The following is a 24,874-nucleotide window of genomic DNA, read 5'->3' as shown; positions in this document are numbered from 1 at the left end:
CACTCAGGAGATCTATAAGCTGTGAAGACAGGGGTCATGGGGCCAAACTCAAGGTGGGAGGGAGTAAAAAGCAGGGTCCCACCACAGACCAAGTCTCAGGAGGCAGAGACCCAAAGCAGGGCAAGGGGGATGTGTCTGTGCTGGTGGCCCCTGGGTGGGCAGCCACGCTCCCTGAAGCTCCTGGAAACTTCATGATCCACAAAGGTCTCTGCCAGGCACAGAACAGGATGATGCTAGGTGCCACTGGAGGTCATGACCCTGACGTCTCAAAGCACCTGGTTTCTTCTGTGAGATGGTGAAAACACTAGGATCTCCACAACTACAAACAGACAGAAGCCTGCACGGAAAGGCCTTCCCCCAAGTCTCCTGCTATCTTTTCTCAGCATCAAGGATGAACTCCAGAAGTTCCAGAAAGCATATCAAAAACAATTTCCCCAAATCAGGATGCCTCTTCAGTTTAGGGCTGATAAGAAAAGGTCACCCTGCTTGATTGTTATGGCAGAGAGACTGGACTGCAAGTCCTGCTGATGGTAAGGTCTTCCTTGGAGTAAAAATAATGGAAAAACCCCTGGGTTTTTTCCTCCATCATACAAATGAATAATAGTGCTGCCATCTGCTGACTAGAGGCCCACATTCAGCCTTGCTTATCCTTCTCTGGCATCTCAAAGGCTGTAAGCCATGTACCCTGTTTCTTTCGATTAATAACTTCTTTATTCTGGAAAAGCAAATGAAAGTCATATTCATATAAACACTGACATTACAAAGTACAGGGAGAAGGGGGAGGCAGAAGGGAACAGAAACCTCTAAAAATCCTGCTAATATTAATACTCTCTCACCAAACAAGACCATAATGCTTTGTCCCCTATTCAATCACTTACATAATAAACCACAAATAAAATCTTCTCTGGAAGATACACTGCTCTTCTTTGAGACGGCAGGGAACAAGGACTGGAAGTTGGGGTAGGAGGCTTTATTCTTTTGGCAGATCCTCTCAGTCATTATAGATATTGCTGCACTGTTAATAAAAAATATATGCTTCTCTGTAAAGCATTAAAAAAAAAAAAAAATCCAAGGATGAGATGGCTGAGGTCTCAGCTCAAGTATCTCCGAATACATTGCTGTCCATCCCCTGAGCTTTCCGTGCGTTATTTCTTGGTTGTTTTCCGGATCAACGCCATTCTCTGAAAGGAGAGAGAAATAAGCAATGACACAGGTTAGAGTGAGGAACTGTCCAGGAAATCCATGTGTGGTTACCAGGTAGCATGATCTACACCACTCCTGAGGCTGGAGTCCTCAGGAACTTACAGGCACAGGGCAGCTCAGCAGACTCCTTCTAACTAAAGTGCAGTCTGCGGGGCCCTAAGAGATGTTTCTATTGGCCAGTAGACCCATTTCATTGACTGAAAGACTCAAAGAGCCCTATGCTAGCAGGATGGCAAAAAAAAAAAAAAAGTTAAAAGCAGAAGCTGACACTTCTTGCCTTTTGGGGATTTAAAGGGACAGGCCATCAAAGTATGTGTTTTCTAGGCTTACTCCCCGTCACCATTCTCTTTTCCTGATGATGGTGAAAATAGGGAAGAGGCCTCTGTTTTGAGCCTGTTGCCAACACACAAAGGGAGCTGATATTTCACACTGGATGACCTGCAATGGAGGAAACTGACTCTAATAATTTCCACCATAACCCATCAGGGCAACATTCAGATCATGGGTTTCAAATCTTCCTATTACTAGCCACTGGCCAAATTAATGACTTGCTTTGCTCACTCTTTTTGACTAAGAGATTGTTTTAACATTATGATATTTGCTGACTGATAAATAAATAGGGCTAAAAGTGGACAATTTGATAGCAGAACCAAATTGACTGTCCACCGCCTTGAGGGACTCCCTTCTGAACAACACTGCACTTAGGCTATTAGCAGTCTCCTTATAGAGCTTCCTTTGTGAGCTTTGTAAACATACCCATCCAGAGATCCTAAGCTATGGAAAAGCAAAGTACACTCAGTCAGAACTGCCCAACTGTGGCCATCTAAAGCTTGCAAAGAGCCCACTTTCAAATCAGAGTAGCCAGTTAAATTAAGATTTGTCAAATGGAGGCCAACATTGCTATGAGACTGACTAGTGACTGGGACAGCTTGTTCTCCAGCAGAAGTGGAGACAGATTCTCTTACTGACCCCTCAGTTCTGCAGTAAGAGGGACAGAGAACAAAGGTTAAGCTGGGGCAGAGGCCAGAATGCCTGACAGAGCAGCCTGGGTGCTACCTCCTGGCATAAGTATAGCATACTTCTTTCCTTAAACTGCCCTTTAGTCAGAGGGTTCTAGATGATGTTCAAATCAGCAACAATGAAAGATTTCATTAACGAGATGTGGTGGGCGGAAGTTCCATCCATGTTAGAAGAACCTAGAATCAACAACTTTAAGCAACACCACAGACACTCAATTTTTTCTCTCATCAGAGTTGAGAGAAAAAACAGACCTCACTGAGAACAGCGAAGTACCAAGGAAAAACATGTCTGATGTACCATGGAGCTTTGCTGCCTCCTGCCCTCTCTGACATTTGGGGGAAATGACACCGCAGTCATTTCCCAGCTGCAGATGGTAGCTGTGTGCCTTCTCTCTGAGACACAACTCAAGGAATCAGCTGTGGCAGCCTTGGGACTCTGAAGGCTTCTCACCTGTTTGTGAGCTTCTGTGGTGCAAGCTTTTTTGTAGGGTCGGATTTCTTCAGAGCCAAACCCTGGGATCCACATGTTCCACTGGCGTTCTGTAAGGAAGAAGCCCACACAGAGATAAGGGGACCAGGAAGAGAGTGCCTGGGTGCAGTGTGACTCTCAGACAAGGGTCAGGGAGGACTAACCTGGGCAATCCACTGTACTAATAAATAGTAACTCTGAAGAGCGACACTATGGGATCCAAATAGGTAACTGCGTATGGTGCCTTAAAGGTTTTAGAGGACACTGTTTGACCCTCTTGCAAGGAAAAAGGAGGTAAATGAGTCAAAATTTTGGGTGTGAAGCCCTAAGGTTTTCTATGTAGCTTTTCAGGAAAGTTACTTGTTTCTTCAATCATCTTACCCTTATGGTCAAGGCAACCCCTCTCAAACCTAAAGGAGGAGTAGGAACAGAAAGGCACTCTTAGCAATCTGGAGTGAAGAGCCAGGTCCTAGCTCTGCTGCTTCACTGTGGAGCAATATAATGTTGGGTCTTGGTTTCTTGACCTTTTATATAGTAGTAACAACAGAAATATTCATTGAAAGGACTGATGCTGAAGCTCCAATACTTTGTCCACCTGAGGCGAAGAGCCTAGTCATCGGAAAAGACCCTGATGCTGGGAAAGATTGAAGACAGAAAGAGAAGAGGGCGACAGAAGATGAGATGGTTGGTTGACATCACTGATTCAATGGACATGAAATTAGGCAGACTCCAGGAGATGGTGGAGGACAGGGAAGCCTGGTGTGCTGCAATCCAGAGGGAAGCAAAGAGTTACACAGGATTTGGCGACTGAATAACAACAGAAATAACCACCTGATAGGGAGTAGAGAGCCCTCAGTGGCATGTTGCAATCCCACAGCCTGAGATAAACACACAGAAATACAGATACTGAAACAGGTATGTCCACGCCACAGCTCCATGTCCTTTTGCCACTGCATGACCGTGCCTGTAGGACTGCTACTCCACGTTACCAGAGGGCAGACATCAGTTGGTATTCTTGGTTATTCTCCTTTGTCAGAAACTGGCATAGCTACATGGACCCCTCAATCCACAAATAAAAGTGTACTGCACTTTAAGTAGATCAAATGTAAAGAAATCACACATATAAGATTATTTAGGGAATAAATCTCTACTCAAAAGGAGTACATATTTAATATATATTCAAGTACAACTAGTTAGAAGATACCTAAGTTAATCAGTTGGTAACCCTGAATATTTAGATTCATTTAAAACTAAAGATAATGAATTAATATGAATGTATACTCTACAGATAAATATATTTAATGGAAAAAAAATAAAGAAATGAAGACCATGTCAATAGAAGGTGAGGTTATTTAACCATTCAAGTATAGGAAATAGCTGGATGAGAAGCAAACACTGGCAGTATCCATCCCAGCCTGCCCAAAAGCAAGCCATCAGGGTTTACAGCTCCACTGGCACTTATCCTTGGTAGGGCTAGGAGGAGGGGAGGTGTGCGCAGCTGACCTAGATGGTCAACACCAGGTTCCCTAACTTCCCATGCTTTGATCCCATGCCTCCCAGCAATCTTCCTTATGATTCAGGTTCCATTAGGTCCCCTGACAAAAAGCTATTCTGGTCATACAGAATTTCAAGTATTCATGTTTGTGATAATTATTTCTTACCCTTAATGAAGAAACTGACATTCCAATTTTATTTTCAACAATCAAAATACAAAACACTTTTACAAACAGGAATGTTAAACTCTGAAAGTAATAGAAACTGTGTGGGATTTTTTAGGGGAGGGTATGATAAAATACACATAAAATTAACCATTTTTAAGTGTACGGCTCAGTGGCAGTAAGCACATTCACACAACCACTACCATTATCCACCTCTTTTCATCCATCCAAACCTAAACTCTGTACACACTAAACAATAACTTCCATTGCTCCATCCTCCTAGCCTCTGGTAACCACCACTGTACTTTTGGTCTCTATGCATTTGTGTTGCGGTGGTTTTAAAGTACGTCTTCTATCCAGAAGTGGAGTCTGTGATCCCTCCCCTTGAACCTGGTCAGGTCTTTGTGATTGCCTCATAGAACAGAATTCAGCTTCCCAGGTGGCACTAGTGGTAAAGAACCTGCCTGCTAATGCAGGAGATATAAGAGATGCTGGTTTGATCCCTGGGTCGGGAAGATCACCTGGAGAAGGAAATGGCAACCGACTCCAGTATTCATGCCTGGAGAATCCCATGGACAGAGGAGCCTGGCGGGCTATAGTCCATGGGGTCACAAAGAGCTGGACACAACTGAAGTGATTTAGCACGTGCACATGCAATGCAGTGTGTCTTCAGAGGCTAGTTAACAAAAGTCATGCTATTTCTGCCATGTTTATTATACAATAATAGGTAACTGAAATATCTGTCTTCTGCTATTCAGTTCAGTTCAGTCACTCAATCGTGTCTGACTCTTTGCGACCCCACGGACTGCAGCATGCCAGGCTTCCCTGTCCATCATCAACTCCTGGAGCTTGCTCAAACTCATGTCCATTGAGTTGGTGATGTCATCCAACCATCTCATCCTCTGTCATCCCCTTCTCCTCCTGCCTTCAATCTTTCCCAGCATCAGGGTCTTTTCCAATGAGTCAGTTCTTTGCATCAGGTGGCCAAAGTATGATGCAAAAGTATGATGCAAAGTCTTCTGCTAATAATACCAGCAATGTTAACCAGAAGTGTATCATTTATTCCACCCCCAGTACCAGCACCTTCTGAGCAGTAGCTCCCTAATACCGAGAAGGAAGCCTTTCAGTCAGGGCTGATCTGCACTGAATCCCTTAATAACAGTGCCTCATTCTTTTGGCCTGACTTTGTAGTCACAGATTGTTCCCTTCCTTTTGATCATACTGCAACCAATGCAGCAGGGGATGGGGATGGGGGTGGCTTATTCATTTCCAAGTGATTATGATTACCAATGTTAGATGAGTGTCTCCCAGAAAAATCCAGGCTCAAATTTAGTGTCTATTAAGTAGAAAAGCAGAATGCAAAATTATATGTACATTAGGGATAAAATGTTCTTGGGAAAAATACATCAATAAACTAAAAACTGGAAGGAAAATACCATTATATGAATGGTGGACATCTAATAGTTACATTTACTGAGCTCATTATTTTGTGCCAGTCACTTTACAACATTATCTATAATCCCCCAATGACCCTGTAAGGAGGATATTATGATCCCTATTTTACGAATGATGAAATCGACTTTAAGAGAAAGTAAGTGGAAAGGATAAGGTAGTACAGTTAGACAGTGGCAAACTCAATGCAGGGCTCATTCCCCTACCATGGATGAATTTCTCTTTCCTGTTTATTGTTACTATTGAATGAATATATAAATCCCAGAGCTCTAACGTCTGATCCTGGCAGGAAGGTTCCTGAAGGAGCAACAGTGTGGATACCTCAGGGAGAAACGAGACCGCATACCTAGATGCAACTGGACATCTTTCACCTCCAGGGTGCTGGACTTGCGATGCCGAGCAAGCTGGCAGGCAGCTGTCACCACACTCTCAATAAAATCATCAGCAATCTGCAGCAGCATCTGGGGGAAAAACGGTGGGGGAGAGTAACCATGGCATGGCAGGGTAGGCTCCTGTTGCTGAGACACCTGTATTTGCTTGAATCACATATCTAGTCAGGCTTTCTATTACAAGGCCTGGAATCAGCATTTGAGGGAAGGTAAGAAGGAGGAGTGAGGACAAGAGAAACATACCCACTCGTTAACCAGGTTCAGAGAAATTCACACCTTTCTGAGGATGCATTTTCTGTACTTTCTACCTAGCAGCAGTCCACCAGCCCAAGCCCTATCCCCTCTATATCTTCTTCTGAATTAGGGAGGAACATAAAAGTGAATCATTAAATCCTCATTTTCTCATTAAATCCTTCATATTCTCTTAAGCATTTTTATTTCCATTATCTCACCGAGTCCTTATAATAATCCCATGGGGGGAAAAAATGGGGCATAGATTTTATCCTAATTCTATAGAGGAGGATGCTAAGATTCATGGAGACTAACTTGTTTACAGCCATGTAACTACTAAGCAGTGGAAGCAGGATTCGAGCTCAAGGCTCTAAGTCCAAATCCTGGATTCTTTCCACTTCATTATCCACTATTCGTAGACTATGTAAAGAGCAAAATCAGAATTCTGAAGTTAAAGATCTACAATTAAGAAAACCTGAAATTTTGATTAGTGAATACCTTCCTCATGTCTTCCTCTGGAAAAAAAATAAAATAAAATTACAACCATAGTTATAAACATTACTTTTTCTGCTGGACCATTAATATATTGCTATCTTTCCTATGGAACTATCTAAAAGAAAGATTTCAAATGATTAAACATGGTAAGTCAGCTCCAAAAATGACCTCTCTCCTAACCCAATAAAACAACCAGAAAAGGGTTGGGGGTCGGGGGGAAGACATATAAACCCACAAAGACAAGAAGAAAAGGAGAGAAAACCTTAATGGACAAGAAATTCCAATAAACTTTTACAGCAAAATTTTGGAAAAGAGGTAACAAAGAAAGTGGGAACTGACCTAGCAGACAGAAGGTATAACACAAATGTCTGTAGAGGGGACACCAATGAGAACTGAACTGATTTCCCAGATCCAGGATTTGGAGCTATCATTAACCAAAGAAGACTTGACTCAGATATGGGACTAAAAACTGAAGAACTGTTAGATGTCTATATACAGAACAGACTTCCAATCCTCATCTTCAAAAGCAGCCAAGCGACTCTTCCCCACACATACCAGGATTACTAGACATCTGAAGAAAATCTCCAACACTAAAAAGAAAATAAACAAACCAAAGGGGGATTAGGGGACCCAGAGGAAACAGACAATACAGGGAAAAGAAGAAAATGTCAAACAACATAATTAATATCTTCAGAGAGAAAAATAGAAGAAGATCCTAACAATCATAAAATAAGAACAGAATGGATTAAGGGGGAAAAAAACAGTCAACAAGAAAAAGTTCATGGAAATTAAAATTTTTATTTAAAAAAAAAAAAGTTAACATTTAGAAGATAAACTGAGGAAAATTTCTCCAGCAAGCAAAACTTAGAATTGCAAAGAAATGAACAATAGAAAAGATTTTTTAAAAAACCCAAAACTAAGAGGATCAATGTAGAAGATCCAACATCCAACTGTTACTGTTACAATAACCCTGTGAAAAAAAAATGGAGCATGGATTTTACCCTAATTTTTTAGAGGAAGATGATAAGATTCATGGAGACTAACTTGTTCACAGCCATGGAACTATTACACAGACAACTGTCATTCCAGAAAGAAAGAACAATAATAGAGAAGAAATTATCAAAAAACTAAGATTAAAAAAATGGAACCCTCATAACAGCTGGTGGAAATGTCAAAGGATGGAACACTTTATAAAAACAGGAAATTCCTCAAAGGAAAAACACAGTTACCATATGATTCATCAATTCCAGTCTTAGGTATATATGTAAAAGAAATGAAAACGTATGCCCACAGAAAAAATTGTACATGATTTCAAAAAAAGAAAGGGAAGAAAAAACAAAAAACCTGTACATGAATGTTCATGGCAATATAAGTGATAATAGCCAAAAAGTGGAAATAATCCAAATGTCCATCAACTGATAAATGGAAAAACAAAATGTGGCATACCCATACAATGTACTATCATTATTATTCAGTCATAAAAAGAAATGAATTATCGATACCTGTTACAACAGGATGAATTTAAAAAACATTATGTTAAGTGAAAGATACTAGTCATACAAGACCAATTATTATATGATTCCAATTATTTGAAATGTCCAAAATAAACAAATCTACAGAAAGTAGTTTAGTGGCTGCCAAGGGTTGTGGGGATTGGGGGAAAATGAAGTGACTGCTCCTTTTAGGGGTGATGACAATGTTCTAAGATTATGTTGATAACTGTACAATTCTGTGAATATACTAAAAACTAATGAACTATGTATATTTCAAATGCATGAATTGTGTGTTACATGGATTTTATTTCAATAAAGCTGCATCTAAAAAACCAAACTCACATAGTGAGGACAAATATTTTCTCTCCAGATAAAAAAACATAAAAATAACAGTGGAATTATACTGTTTTTGCAACCTGCCATTTCCTTTCTCTATCATTACATATTCCTCAGAAAAGAAAAAAACAAACAATATCATCTTGGAATTGAGACACACAAGTGTCTAAAAGAAGCCTGTAAGAACATAGCACAACAAAAGAAAAAAGATAACATGTAAGGCTCATATGAAAATTCAGAACAGGAAGAAATTTGGACCCTAAAAGAACTCGGACCAGAACAGACTAAGGTTTCTTAGATTTCAGAAGACAATGGAGCAATGCCTTCATCACTAACAGGAAAAAAATAATTTCCAAATAGAATTCTAAATTCAGCCAAACTAAAAATTAAGTGTGAGGTTAGACTGCAGATATTTTCAAACATTTTACCTATCACCTAGCCTTTCGTAGGAAGTAACAAAAAAAAAAATCTAGTCTAACAAAATGAGGGAGTAAAAGTAAGAGGATGCGGGATTTAGGAGACAAGACATCCATCAGAAAAAGAGCAAAAGGAAGGGGAGGGATCTGTGTAAGTGGATTAAAATAAATCAAACTAGAAGAGGATGGAGGTCTCTCCCAGAGGGAGAAAACCCAAATTAAGTATTTTTCCATTTGGAAAATAATGTTGATGGGGTATAAGATAGCTAATAGTGGAAGCTGAATAAAAAAGGCACAAAGAAAACTAAGTAACTAAAAAGGGTCAATTATCTACTTCAAGAAGATAAGTTATACCAAAAAGGAAAGGTAGTCATAGGCATGCCTTGGCTCACTGGTGATGAGTAAACAATTAAATAGCCAGAATAATGTAAATACTGATTTCTGGGCTATGTAAAAATTGTGACAAAACGATACTGGAAAAATGAGAGAAAGGAAAGTCTGTATGGCACGTATGTGAGTGGTTTAACAAATTCTTGTCTACCATAACAGTAAGTTTACAACTATTAGAAAATTAATGAATCAAAGAATATCTGTTTAAGTATATTACTCAGAAATTCAGTGGAATGGGGACTTCCCTGATGGTCCAGTGGTTAAGGCTCAGCACTTCCAATGCAGGGGGCATGGGTTCAATCCCTGGTCAGGGAACTAAAATCCCACAGGCCCCAACAGTGTGGCCAAAAAAAAAAAATTTAATTAATTAAAAAAGGAAAGAAATAGAAGAAACAATTTAAACTGTTGAAAGTGACTGCCTATGAGCAGCAGACTACACCCTTTTTGATAGGCAAAAATAGCAGTGTTAGGTATAAGTGCTAAACATTCTCTAAGGTGATTTGTGTAAGTTATTCTACCGGACCCTCACAAAAACCCTGAATAACCCTGTAGATAAATACTGTCATACCTTACCAACACAGGAGGAAGCTGAGTTTCACAAAGCTTCACTAACACACCCACAGAGCCAAGTCTCAAATTCAGATATGTCTGCCTCTAGTCTGTGCTGTTAACAGCTATTCTGTACGACTTCTCAAGGACACAGTCTCTGGAGTACCCAGTCCCACCTTACCTCCTCCACATCTTCATCCAATTGCTCATTAGGATCCACTTCTCTTACTAAGTCCTGTAACTTCTTCTTGGTCAATACCTAAAGTTAATTGGGAGAACAGTTTTCAGCCAATTTACCGGGTTTGATTTCTACTTTCCAAAGAACTCTCAGTCTGGCCTACCTGGAGCTACTACTGGAAGACTATATTCTAGAGTCAAGAATAGACTAGGGAAAGGCAGAAAGAGCAGCATGGAGGAGAGGCCAACATCTGTCAAACAGTTTTAGGAAACTCTATTAATTACCAATTTTCTGACCATCACAAGTTGTATAGCTCCTCTGCTGCCTTTGTATAGCTTCCCACCTGCCCAGCTCACAGAGCCTCCTCTCTGTGCTCTCCTAGGCTACCCAGGTAAAAGCAACCACCTCCTCCTTCGGCCTCTGTCGTACCCTGTGTGCCCTTCCATCATTGGGTTTCTTTCCTTGTTTTCTGACTTAATAGCCTAAAAGCTCCTCAATGGCTGGGAACATGTGTTCCTCTCTGTTTAACTGAATATTTGTATAAGTATGTACAACTATCGGAGAAGGCAATGGCACCCCACTCCAGTACTCTTGCTTGGAAAACCCCATGGACAGAGGAGCCTGGTAGGCTGCAGTCCATGGGATCGCTAAGAGTCAGACACGATTGAGTGACTTCATTTTCACTTTTCACTTTCATGCATTGGAGAAGGAAATGGCAACCCACTCCAGTGTTCTTGCCTGGAGAATCCCAGGGATGGGGAAGCCTGGTGGGCTGCTTACGGGGTCGCACAGAGTCGGACACGATTGAAGTGACTTAGCAGCAGCAGTACAACTATGATCCCCTCTTTCATAAAGGAAAAATTATATAACATGTACATGCCACTAAAGAAGAATCAAAAGACACACACTAAAATGTTTACCACAGTTACTTTGGGGTGGTCATAGAATTACGGACTATTTACTCTTTTTCTAAAATTTCACAAAAAGCCTGTATAACATTGGAAATGGGAAAAAAGAATACAATTTTAAAAATAAATATTTGTTAATAATGTCTCAGATCTATCCATTCTACCATTATTGCTTAATTCTTTACCACATATTGTGACTTACTATAAGAGTCTCAGACTTCCTCTCAGTCTGCCCACTTTCTTACCTTTCTTGTCCCGTCAAGTTAATCCCCCTAAGATACTTTATTATGTTATTTTAATGCCTCATTGAATATTTGCAAAGATTGTTTATTGACTAAAAGTTCCAATGGAAACTAACATAGGCCCAGTATGTTCTGTTAGAATCCCACCTATACAATTTTAATTCCTGTTCTTCTCCAACTCCACACTCAGTATGGTAATCAATCTCCTGACTATCTGCATAACCCTTCCCATTCACTGTTGCTAGTTCCTCCCTCATTCTCTTGAACTATTGTCTCCTCATCCTGTTCTACTCAGCCTACAAGGCCCAAGTCAGAGATTATACTTATTTTTTATGGCTCTGGAGGACAGAATCAGGATCATGGGTAAAAAGAGGGGGTCAGATTATAGAATCATTGCAGAAAATGAATAATGGTAGCAGCTAGATGAACTAGAAGGAGAAAAGACTGGAAGCAAGGGTACTTTTATTACAAGAATAATGAATAATGAAGCCATTAATTATTTACCTATTTTATTTTGCTTAACAATTATATAGCATATATTTATATATAAATATATAAAAACCTATCATAGGCAAGGTATTGTATTAATGCATGCATGTATATATACACACACACACACATATATATGTATACACACATATATTCTACAAAGTAAAAATTGATAAATGTACATGATATACTGATAAAGAACTTAATAAGTCTGAGAGGAAGAGGCAGCATCTGAGTTGGACATCTCTCAAAGTATCACTGCTTTAAAGAACAGATAAGAAGTGCCCACAGAGAACAAAAAGATGATGATACCTGATTGTTTTCAGGGCTGAGACGCCCTCCCGTCCCAGGAGTGCCTGGGACCTTCACCACTGCAGTGCTATTGGCCATGGAGCCTTGTGGAGGGGTGCTCGCTGGTTCCGGTTTTATTGATGAGAAATTGGACAGGTTGATTAGGGCTGAGGGACCAAACTGGTTCATAATCTGTCTTGCTTTGGACTTTAGCTCATAGAGCTTATCGAGATCTTGTTTCTTTTTGGAGCTATGAGGACCAAGGCCAATCAACTGTAGAAGAAAAAAGAATTAATTCAGGAAAGACATGTAATAAAGGATGAGTTTTAAAAGTAAAATTCTATGAGGTCTGTTGGACTTTGAAGGGTCTTCATCTGACACCCGCACATTCAAAATGGAATGAAGAATGTTCACTGCTCTCACCTGATATTTAGAAACCATCTCTTTCGGAAAAGCTAAATAGTCCACACAAGTGAAATAAGAAATTAAATGAAATGAGGAATCTTATGTACATAAATAAACTAGAATGAGCAAGACATTTTTGAAGACTTTGTAAAAACAGAATACTTGGTTAAGTAGTACATGCATTATTTTTGAACATCAAATAACGCTAAATTCAAATAAATCATGGCACAATCACATACTTGAAACCTAGTCACAAAACTTCAAAAAACAGATTAGTTCATTTCAGCATTTCAAACATGCTTAAATCTATGCCAGGGCCTGATAGACATAATAAATTTAGCAACTGTTAAAAGTAAGCTCTTCTCTGTCATCAAGGGCAAATTTTCTCTGAGTGTTAGCAATCTTTAAATACATGCAGAGTCCCTAGCCTGGAATAGCCAAGACTTCTAAATTTTAGAGCCATGAGGTTGACTCGGTGGACCTCAGCTTTGGTGTCAAGATCAGAAGCACATTCAAGAAGTTCTGCCCACAGTGACCTCAAGGAGCTTACTTACAGCTATCTGAGTGTCTAGATCTTTAATTACATCAGCAACGGCTGTGAGCCCGGTGAAATGAGAGGCAGCCATTTCAAAAGCTACCTGTAAATGAATAACTGGCGTCAAGCACCACCCTTGTCACAGAACCATTTCAGTTGCATGGCCTGCATGTCTTCAAAGACCAGGATGCAGGCAAACTGGATGCAGAGAAACATCTCCTTATTCCTACTGTGCACCCAGAAAAATATCTCCATCTCTTTCATATGTAACTTTTTAAATTAATTAAAGATAACAATAGTAACATTAAGACTCTCTTCCAAAAAATGAATGCTCTACTATTAGGGATAAACTAGCAGCATATGAAACACTTTATTGACCAAAATTACAGAATTTGAACCTGCAAGAATCATGGCAAAGTTTTCAGAACTTGATAAAGCTTAACAACCTAAATGGAGAAGGCAATGGCACCCCACTCCAGTACTCTTGCCTGGAAAATCCCATGGACGGAGGAGCCTGGTAGGCTGCAGTCCATGGGGTCTCGAAGAGTCGGACACAACTGAGCAACTTTACTTTCATTTTTCACTTTCATCCATTGGAGAAGGAAATGGCAACTCACTCCAGTGTTCTTGCCTGGAGAATCCCAGGGATGGGAGAGCCTGGTGGGCTTCTGTCTATGGGGTCGCACAGAATCGGACATGACTGAAGTGATTTAGCAGCAGCAGCAGCAACCTAAATGAGTATCTTCATCTATTCTACTCTTGCTCCTATTGCTAAGCTCCTCTCCAACAAACTGTTTAACTCTCTAATGGCAGAAATCATCTTCTGCTGGTTTACTCTTAATAAAAGCAACTAGTTAAATGATTAAGAGAAACTTTGTTGGCCAAGAGTTGACTGAGGTGGGTAGCATAACATAAAGATTACTTTTTTAAAAAAACACATGGTCCATGTTTCCTTCTCCCTACTCACAAATGTTACCAAAGAAAGAATCAGAAAAAGAAAAGGTTGTTAAATGGTAATAACTCTTCTAATGTTATAAAACACAAACTATTTTCCTGGAGCAAGTTCTATGATAAAGCTTTATTGAAGATTATCAGTATGAACATACTCTGTCCTCAAATTACATTCCCACAACATTCAGCAGACTTACTTCCCAAATAGCACTGAGTATTGCTCAAAGTAAATGGAAGAACTTTTGTGTATTTCTGAATAATGGAAACTTCCCTATTAAGAACTTGGAGATAGGGACTTCCCTGGTGGTCCAGTGGCTAAGATTCCATGCTCCAATGCAAGGGGCATGGGTTTGAACCCTGGTTGGGGAATGAGACTGTAGGTGCCACAACTAAGCACTGGTGCAGCCAATAAATAAATATTAAAAAAAAAGAACCTGGAGATTAAAAAAAATATATCTATCTACACAGTACCAAATATGAATAATCATATAGGAATTAATCTTAAGGAATAGCTCTGATGGCTACTAATAAAATAAACAGCCTTAATGAAATAAGTGGAATCTGTGTAACGTAAGAAAAATCAAAGTTTCTAAGACAAGACTGAAATTTACCGTTCCCACTGATTTTGTTGAGAAACAAACGATACTTCTAACTTTAAAAAATTCTGGGTCAGTGAGCTACTTCTTCCATTAAAACAAAACAAACAAAGCAGATGATAACCAGACACCCATTTCCAGACTGGCACTGCTCTGAGTTTCCTAGACCGTTCCTTTATTTGGTTGAATTTAAAGCACCAGAACACCTGGGTGGGTGATCATTTCATGGGCTTATACACCTGTCAAGCTCATCACACTGAATATTTAAGATCTATGCATTTTAAATTATGCCACAATTAGGGACAATAAACCAACCCCTCCCCCAAATAGGTAAAAGATTACACTCCCAGGCATTTATCTCAGAAAACAGAAAACTTATGTTCTCACACAAAGCTACATACTCATGTTCATAGCATGTATCAATAGAGAAAAGACATATTATTGAATAAATGGTGGTGTATGATTGAGTATATCTGGAAAACATCTAGTTTCATATTTAAAATTTAAATAGTTGATCAATTTGCACTGGGGGGTGTTATACATTTTCCCTTTCATATGCTCCTCCATTCCAGATTGATCAGATATTTAAATTTTAAATATCAAGTCACAGATAAAATACAGAATATCTTTAAAGAATGTTCTGAAACCTAAAATTTACCTTTTATACAAAAATTAACTCAAAGTGGATCACATATATGTAAAATGTATAACTACAAAATTTAAAAAAAAAAAAAAGAAGAAAATTTTTGGGCTCTAGCTAGGCAAAGCATTCTCAGACATGACACCAAAAGCATGATCAATAAAAGGGGAAACTGATAAATTGGCCCTCATCAAATATTGAAAGTTTCCTCGGTGAAAGCTCATGTAGAAAAGATGGAAAGACAAGCTACAGACTAGGAGAAAATATTTAAAAACTATAGATCCAACAAAAGACTAGTATCTAGAATGCATTAAATAAACTCTCAAAACTCAATAGATTAAAAAAAAGTAATTCAACTGGAAAATGGACAAAAGTCACACCAGACATTACACCAAGGAGGATAAGCAGAGAGCAAACAAGCAAACTGAAAGTCATTCAATCAACAACATTAGTCATTAAAGAAAGGCAAATTAAAACTATAATGAGATATAACTACACAATTATCAGAATGACTAAAATAAAAAATAGTGACCCCAAGTGCTAATGAGGATGCAGAGAAACTGGATCACTCACATAGTGCTAGTGGGAGTATAAAAGGCATAGCAATTCTGTAAAACAATTTCTTAAAAATCTAAATATATACTGTCACAGAGGAGCCTAAACAGACAAGAAGACTAAGTGGAAAAACTAAGAACTGAATAAACCATGGACTTCAGCTAATAAAGATATATCAAAATTGGTTGATTAGTTGTAATGAATATACAATACTAATGTAAGATATTAATAATGAAGTGCATTATTATAGTAACTGGGTACAGGGTATATGGGAGCTCTGTACTATATTCTCAATTTTTCTATAAATCTAAAATTGCTATCCTGGTAGGACCTCCTAGATAAATAAATAAAACTGCTCTAAGAGTTTATTTAAAAATGGAAAAAGAAAAAAATCACTAACACAGGAAACAACAGGAATGAATCAAAATATTTTGGTGGAAAAAAAAGTCGGTCTCAAAATAATACATACTATGATCCCATTTATGTGAAATTTTAATATCTAATGATCTAAACACAAGTCTCTAATGATAGATGAGGCCGAGACTGACTGCAGCAGGGCAGGGTGGAAGTTTTCGAGGTGATGTAAACCTTCTATATCTGAAGTTCGGGGAATGCTTACACAGCTGCTACATTTATCAAAACTCACAGAACTATATGCTTACAAGGTATACATTTTATTGAATGCAAATTATACCTCAACAAAGTGAATGTGGAAAAACAAAAACAAAAAACCACACAACTACTATATGACCCAGCAACTGCAATCCTAGGCATTTATCCTAGAGAAAGGAAAACTTACGTTTACACCAAAACCTGTACATGAATGCTCATAGTAGACTTACATGCAATAATCAAAAACTGCAATCAATTCAGATGTCCTTTAATAGGGGAATCATTAAACAAACTGGGGTATATCCATACCATGGACTACTACTCGGTGAGAAAAAGGAATGAACTACTGATATGCACAACTTGGCTGAACTTCCAGAGAATTATGCTGAGCAAAAGCCAATTCAGAGTACACACTGTATAATTCCATTTATATGACATCTTTGAAATAACAAAATTTTACCAACAGAGGACAGATTAGTGAGGTTGTCAGGGACTGCGTGGGAGGGAGGGAGATGTGGTTATAAAGGGGCAACGAAGAGCCCTTGTGATGGAACTGTTCAATATCTTGATAGTGATGATGGATAAATTAACCTATAAAAAGTGATGAAATTGTGTAGCATTTAGTACATATATACATATAAGCAAACAAGTACAGGTAAAACTGGGGAAATCTGAATAAGATTGTTTGGTTGTATCAATGTTGACATCCTGATTGTCATATTACTCAACAGTTTTGCAAAATGTTATCAGTAGAGAAAACTGGTGGTGCAAAGGGTGCTCTGTATTATCTTTTATAATGTTATACAAATCTAAGTTATCTCAATTTTTAAAAATTGGAAAAACAATATTCTCAAGAGTAAATAATATCCTTTTAAAGAAATGAAAGCTCAGGAGCTACAGCTCAGGAGCCATAAAAGAGACTAATATGTTCAACTACACAAAAATAAAAATGTCTGCATGGCAACAAGTATAACAAATGAAGTTAAAGGACAAAAGACAAACTAGCAAAAATACATGCAAGATGTATCAAAGAACTAATTTCTTTTATATATAAAAAATAACTGCAAATCAGTAAGAACTAACTACCCAAAATAAATACTATGAAGAAACATGACAGTACAAGAGAAATTCAAATGGTTCTTAAAACAATGAAATGATCCTTATTCTCATTTATAATAAAAATACAAATTAAAACTACAGGGTACTATTTATTTGCCATTTGGCAATGATGATAACGTTTTAGTATACATCAGATCAGATCAGTCGCTCAGTCGTGTCCGACTCTTTGCGACCCCATGAATCACAGCACGCCAGGCCTCCCTGTCCATCACCAACTCCCGGAGTTCACTCAGACTCACGTCCATCGAGTCAGTGATGCCATCCAGCCATCTCATCCTCTGTCATCCCCTTCTCCTCCTGCCCCCAATCCCTCCCAGCATCAGGGTCTTTTCCAATGAATCAACTCTTTGCATGAGGTGGCCAAGGTACTGGAGTTTCAGCTTTAGCATCATTCCTTCCAAAGAAATCCCAGGGCTTATATACATACTTTAGTATACATACTGTGTTTGAAAATTTTATGGAGAAATAATCATTTCATAAGTTGCTGGAGTGGGAGGAATGAAAGTTAGAAGTCTCTATAAAGAGCTATTTGGCCATATCTATCAAAATAAGAAAAGTGTATATTGTTTTGATCCCATGGTTCTATTTTTAGCAATTTATATTACAGCTGAACTTGTATGTGAATAGAATACTATACATACAAGCCATTTCAACCTAAATGTCTATCAAAGTGATAGTTAAATACACTAGAATATAACTATATAATGGAATACACTGGAAAAAAAATGAGACATGAAAATATGATCTAAGTGAAAGAAACCAGTCACAAAAGATTATATATTGTATGATTCCATTTATATGAAATGTCCAAAATAGACCAATCTATACTGTAGTGGTTGCTAGAGCTGAGGAGTGGGGAGACGGACAGCGACTGACTTCTAATGTTTATGCAGTTTCTTTTAGGAGTGACAAAAATAATCTAGAGTAAATTGTGGTGATGGCTGCACAGCCCTCTATGTACCATAAAACTCTGGACTAGGGACTTCCCTGGTGCTCTAGTAGCTAAGACTCCAGGGCTCAGGTTCAATCCCTGCTCAGGGAACTAGATTCCACATGTCACAACTTAAAAAAAAAGATCCCCCCTGCCTCAACTAAAGATCTTGAATGCCACAATGAAGATCAAAGATCCCCGTGCTACAACTAAGACTGGGTACAACCAAATAAACAAAGAAACCAAATGCTGAAGTGTATACCTTTTCTTTTTTTGGCTGTGCCCCATGGCATGTGGAATCTTAGTTTCCCAACCAGTTGTTGAACTCCCACCCCCTGCATTGGGAACATGGAGTCTTAGCCACTGGACCACCAGGGAAGTCCCTGAATTGTATACTTTAAATTGGTGAACTGTATAATATGTGACTGTCTCAATAAACTGGTTTCTAAAAAGCAAGGAAGTTCATGAAATGACCTGCAAGATACACTGTACATTGAAAATGCAAGGTACAGAACAGTGAGGATAATTTGTTATCACTTGTTTAAAAAGACACATAATTATAAATGTATAAATTACTCCTGGAAAGATACTTAAGAAACTGATAGCGATGGTTGTCTTGAGGGGGATAGGGATGGTAGTATCTGGGTGGCCATGGAACCAAGGTGTGAGACTTATCTTTCATTATATACCCTAAATGTAATATGTGCATACGTAACCTGTAAAAAATTAAAATAAACTACTGTTTGGTTTGTTTCCTCTGAAGAAATAGGTAATATTGACCCCTGTTTTTAAAACCTAACAAAAAATACAGCATTAGCAACATAAATAAATCTTGACCTTTATCTCATACCTTATACAAAATACATTCAAAACTGATCATAGACTTAAAAGTAAAAATGTAAAACTATAAAACTTCTAGAAAACATAGGAGAAAAATCTCCCTAACTTTGGGTCAAGCAGAGTTCTTAGACACAACACCAAAAGCACAATCCACAAAAGAAAAAATTGATAAATGGGCTTAATCACAATGTAAAACTTCTGCTCTGCAAATGAAAATAAAGACAAGTTTCAGACTAAGAGAAGATATTTACAAATCATGTATCTGCAAACAATTTGTATCCAGGATATACAAAGGACTCTCAAGATCCAATAAGAAAACAACTCAATTAAAAAATGGGCAAAAGATCTGAATAGATCCTTCACCAAAGACAAGCAGATGGCAAACAAACACATGACAAAATACTCAGTATCATCACTCATTACGGAAATGCAAAATAAAGCCACTATGTGCTCAGTCATGTCCAACTCCTTGCGACCCCGTGGATTATATAGGCCATGGAATTTGCCAGGCAAGAAAACTGGAGTGGGTGGCCATTTCCTACTCTAGGGGATCTTCCCAACCCAGGGATCGAATCTGTGTTTCTTATGTCTCCTGTATTGGCAGGTGGATTCTTTACCACTGCACCACCTGGGAAGCTCCAAAGCCACTATGAGATAACAGAAAGCACCTCCTTGGAGTAGGAAATGGCAACCCACTCCAGTATTCTTGGCTGGAGAATCCCGGGGACACAGGAGCCTGGTGGGCTGCCATCTATGGGGTTGCACAGAGTTGGACACAACTGAAGTGACTTAGCAGCAGCAGCAGCAGTAGCAAGCATCTACTAAAATAATTAAAATTAAAAATAGACAAGTGCTAGAGAGGCATCATTGACTCGATGGACATGAGTCTGAGTGAACTCCGGGAGTTGGTGATGGACAGGGAGGCCTGGCGTGCTACAGTTCATGGGGTCGCAGAGTGGACACGACTGAGCGACTGAACTGAACTGAACTGAGAGAGGATTTGGAGCAACTGAAACCCTCACACACTTATGGGGTGACTGTAACATGGTACAGTCTCTTTGGTAAGTGGTTTGGCAGTTTATTATACAATTGTATACTTAGTATATGACCCAGCAACCCACTGCTAGCTATTTACCCTAGACAAATGAAAACTTTTAGTCACACAAAACTCAGTATGTGAATGTTTACAGCAACATTATCCATAATTGCCAAAAACTGAAAACAATCTTTCAACTGGAGAATGGATAAATGAACTATGTATAGCCATACAATGGAATACAATTTAGCAACAGAAAGGAAGAACTACTAATACAAGGAACGTGGATAATCTCCAGTGCATTAAGCTAAATGAAACAAGCAAGATTCCAAAGGCTACTTCCTGTAAGGATCTGGAAAAGGCAAAGCTTCACATGGATGGAGAACAGATCAGTGATTGCCAGGGGTATGACACTGGGGAAAGTCTACTACAAAAGAGCAGCATGAAGGAAATCTGGAGGGTGCTGGACCTGTTACGTAACTTGAGTGTTATGGTGCTTACATGACAGTACACACTTGTTTTAACTCACAGAACTGTAACCTGAAAAGTGAATTTTACTGTGTGTAAATTTTAAAATAAAATTTCAAAAAATCACGATGTGATCAAAATGGTCCAAATTATCTGTTTAATGACAACTTTCATTAGCTCAACTGTAGATGACGCTGGTCAAGCACAATGGAATGAAGTGACCGTAAATAACCTGAATTCCATTATGTAATGTACTATGGTTGTTTTTGGGCTACTCAAATCTGTAACTCATTTTCTTAGCATGCCAAGAGGTAGGAATGTACTATGGATTAAAAACAGAGCTATTAACTGCAGGACAGTTTGAGAGAACAATTATACTAGCAAAATGTTACTAGCCCCTACTATGTGGAAATCATGTGCCTGGATTGCCTTTAAAATCCTATTACCTCTGAAATGTTTAGGAATTTATTATTTAAACAAATACTAGGTAGGGAATTCCTTGGCAGTCCAGTGATTAGAACTCTATGCTTCCACTGCAGGGAACACAGGTTTAATCCCTGGTCAGAGAACTAAGATCCAAACAAACAAAAAACCCCCAAACTGAAAGGGGCTACCAGCCTGATGGCATAAAAGCCTTATCACTGTGGTACATGACTTAATGATTTGAGTTTTCTCCCTGGCTGTTTCTCCTCTCACTGGTTTCTAGATGCATCTAAACAAGCTCACGGTTTCCAGCCTAAATAAACCACAAATAATCCATTGTACTGCAGTCTGTGAGATTTGAGGGCAACAGAAATGTGGGATTTTTTTCTACTTGTTTTTTGACTAGTTTGATACTGTTCAGGAATTTTTTTTTTTTTAAGGCAATTTTGAATTAGCAGAAAAGCAGTACAGTACAGCAGTCAAGGGATGGACTCTGGTAGCAGTTTCTGGGTTCAAGCACCTACTCTGCCACTTATTAGCTTTATGTCCTTGAGCAAGTTACCTAATCTCTTTATGTCTCAATTTCCTCATCTAGAAAATGGAGTTAATCATAAGGTATACCCCATGGGATTGCTGTGACCATTCACTGAGTTATGTGCTCTAAAGCACTTAGAAGAATGTGTGGCACTGCTAAGTACCATTTTAAATGTTTGCTAGTGTACTATATATGCTTTCCTCTTTTAAATTTTCATTATAAAAGTCAGTATATTAAGCCTAAAATGTTTCACCCATCCTGCTATGTATTAGTGGCATCCTATAATTATTCTCATTACTTCAGACATTTAAAAAAGAAAAGTGGATTAAAAAGAAGTTGTGGCAAATGGTCAGCAGGAGGCTGATGAAAGGCACTGTGACACAGGGAAGATGCAAGTCAGTCGGGCTAGGTGCCACCACAGTTCTGCCAGAGTTATGTGAGCTGCCTTTGCCTAGTTTCTACTCCTATAATTAGAAAAGGACCAGGCAAAATCTAAAGTCTCCTCCAGCTCTAAAAATTAGTATAAGGTTTAAAATTAAGTCCATGTGTATAGATATAAACGTTTGTCTTCAACACACTTGTTTCACAGAGCAGGTTATAAACACTGTCGATGTGCTGCCTCTCAAGTACTTTGGGTCAAAAGTAATATGTTCTATGTTCATATCTGCTCTAACACAATGATTTTCTGATCAGATACTTACTTCGAAATCCTATTCTAATAACTCAATCAATGCTAGAGCCACAAATGAGTGAAATAAGTAATACGATTTGCAAACGTAGATGAGAATGATAACTCCGGAGTAAACTATCATGAATTAAATCATCAGGTATTTTGAAATGGCAGTATGGTCACGCTTTACCTCATAATTTGGTGTAAGTTTTGATCACTTGCATTCAGTATAGGCATTTGAAAACAGTATAGGCAAACCCACTGGGAACTAAGTTATTCCAGTTTCCTCAAACATCTAATTCATATTACAATAACTGTAAAGTTACTCCATTTAAGTCCTTGTTCTTCTCATTGGTCTTTCTTAGCTTCCTAAATTTAAAACTAATATGTCTTACTCCACTGTGAGGAAAGTTCTATACAGGTCCCATTTTTCTATCTTGAATATCTGTGCTTCTTTAAAATACAGGAATTTAGTTCCCCTCAAAAGCACACTGCTTTAATACCCTAATAAGTTACAGTACTTGATATTAAGAGAAGTCTGGAGGAGGAGGAGGGAGAGCTTTTATTCAATGCTAGGCTTTGTATACCTATTCCATTTTGCTGAAGAGCAAACTGAGACATGGTGAGGAATCCATTCAGAAAAACAGAAAAATATATTAGTCAAACACATAACTGGATTTGACTGGGGCTGGGTCACTTAGTAGCAAATGATTTCAGGCGAGGCACTTCACTGATTTCATATATCTGTACAATGGAATTAACAATATTTAACTTGTGGGACTGTAACCTTACTCTGTTTCAGCAAAAGGTATTACTGAAGAATGAAAGTAACTGGTTCTAGTATCCCCACCATCCTTATCTAAAAGCAGCCATCTTCACTAAATATGTTAAAAATAAAGGACACAGTTTACTTATCCCTGACTTTCTAAATGACTTACTATATTTTTGAGGGGGAAGGGGCTTCATTTAAAGGTTTCCTAACATGTAAGTGACACTCATTTTATCAATGTCAATACAGTAAGAAGACTCAAAATAAAATACTAGAATCTGTAAAAACTTCCCTCTTGAGTTTGAAGTTAGAGCAAAGATTCTAAAAATATATTTTCAAGGAATATTAACCATAAGCATCTCCTACCTGCCATGCAGAGCAGGGTACTGTATCAAAATCATGATCTAATCAGTCGTGGCCTCACTGTAATTTTTATCTTCTTTGGATTTTAGCTTCCTTATATGTAAAATATGAGTTTAAAAAAAGATTATCTTTTCTGGTCCTTTCATCTCCACCATCATTTTTTGAGATGCAGAGATCTGCGCTCAGTTGAGTAGAATGGGATTTAAAGCACTTACTAAGAATATAACTGCTTCAACTTTACACCAGGTGCTTTACCAGAACGAAGCTGAAAAAGATGCTTGCAAGTGGGCTTCCTAGATTGCATCCGACACAAGACAAGCCTGCCAAAAGGTCAAGCAGGCAGCGCGAAGGAGTCGTTGTCTTCCCCTGAATACATCCTTTACCACTCTCGGTTCAGAGACTAGGAGGAGAAAAAGTGGATCCCTGTATCTTTTCCGAACTCTCTCCCTTTTACTAAGAGGCTCATTTCCTCACAGCCACGGCCTCTTATCCTCTTCGCTTTTAGGAGTTCGGGTCCTTACAGCCCTGTGCCCTCAGATACTTCGGAATCTCCGAGCCCCGACCCCGTCCCCAGAGAAGTCCGTCTTCACTGACCGCTCCTGTTCTTCCCAAACCCGTGTCCTCTTACTGCTCCTGCCTCTCAGGAACCGAAGTCTTCGCTGCCCCGTTTCTGAATCCTTCCTCAGAAGCATGGGTCTTCACTGTCCTGCTTCTATCGCTTAGCAGCCCGTCCTTACAGCTCGGCTTTTACCTCTTAGGAGACCGTGTCTTCACGCCCCGTTCTCTTCCGACCCTCTCCTCTTAAGAGCGTGGGTCCTCACAATCCTGTCTGGCCCTCTCAGCCCGCTTTCCCTCAGATGCCGGATAACTCACATCCGTCCCCTTTCCCTATGTCCTGTCTGGAGCCCAGGTCCCCACAGCCGTATCTTCTCCGAGCCCCGAGCCCCTCGGTCCCGTCCCAAAAGCCTGATTCCTCACACAGCCCCGTCTCCTCCACAACCTGGCTCTTCAAATACTGACCACTGTGGGTCTGGGTCCTGACTCCTTCCTCCCACTCTTCTTCCTCAACTGCCAGGGCCCAAGACTCACAGGCAGCAGCGTCTATCTCCCCATGATATGCGGAGACTGCCCCAGTGAAGCGTTCGTCTCAGCAGCCTGTCCGACTGCTCGGCCCTCCCCGAGTACTTCCGGCACCGCTCCCCGCCTCCAACCCGGAAA

The 24,874-nt window shown here is 39.1% G+C and overlaps 1 protein-coding gene across 6 annotated transcripts; it reads right to left on the bottom strand.

The window, feature by feature from the left end:
* Positions 1-955: 955 nt before the first annotated feature.
* TAF12 (TATA-box binding protein associated factor 12) lies at positions 956-24,874 on the bottom strand. Of its 6 annotated transcripts, XM_061391038.1 has the most exons (8): positions 24,746-24,874; positions 23,872-24,056; positions 13,168-13,251; positions 12,230-12,481; positions 10,282-10,359; positions 6,148-6,262; positions 2,674-2,762; positions 956-1,181 (listed from the first exon to the last, which is right to left on the bottom strand). In XM_061391038.1, the coding sequence occupies exons 3-8, from the start codon at positions 13,237-13,239 to the stop codon at positions 1,146-1,148; spliced, it is 642 nt and encodes a 213-aa protein (XP_061247022.1). In that variant the 5' UTR covers positions 13,240-13,251; positions 23,872-24,056; positions 24,746-24,874; the 3' UTR covers positions 956-1,145. The 6 variants fall into 6 exon arrangements, with proteins under 6 accessions (XP_061247022.1, XP_061247014.1, XP_061247030.1 ...); XM_061391030.1 differs by lacking the exon at positions 23,872-24,056 and having other exon boundaries at positions 24,677-24,874; XM_061391046.1 differs by lacking the exon at positions 23,872-24,056.

This window comes from Bos javanicus, chromosome 2, assembly GCF_032452875.1.
Source record: "Bos javanicus breed banteng chromosome 2, ARS-OSU_banteng_1.0, whole genome shotgun sequence".
NCBI lineage: Eukaryota > Metazoa > Chordata > Mammalia > Artiodactyla > Bovidae > Bos > Bos javanicus.
This window is presented reverse-complemented; position numbering and strand designations above follow the sequence as displayed.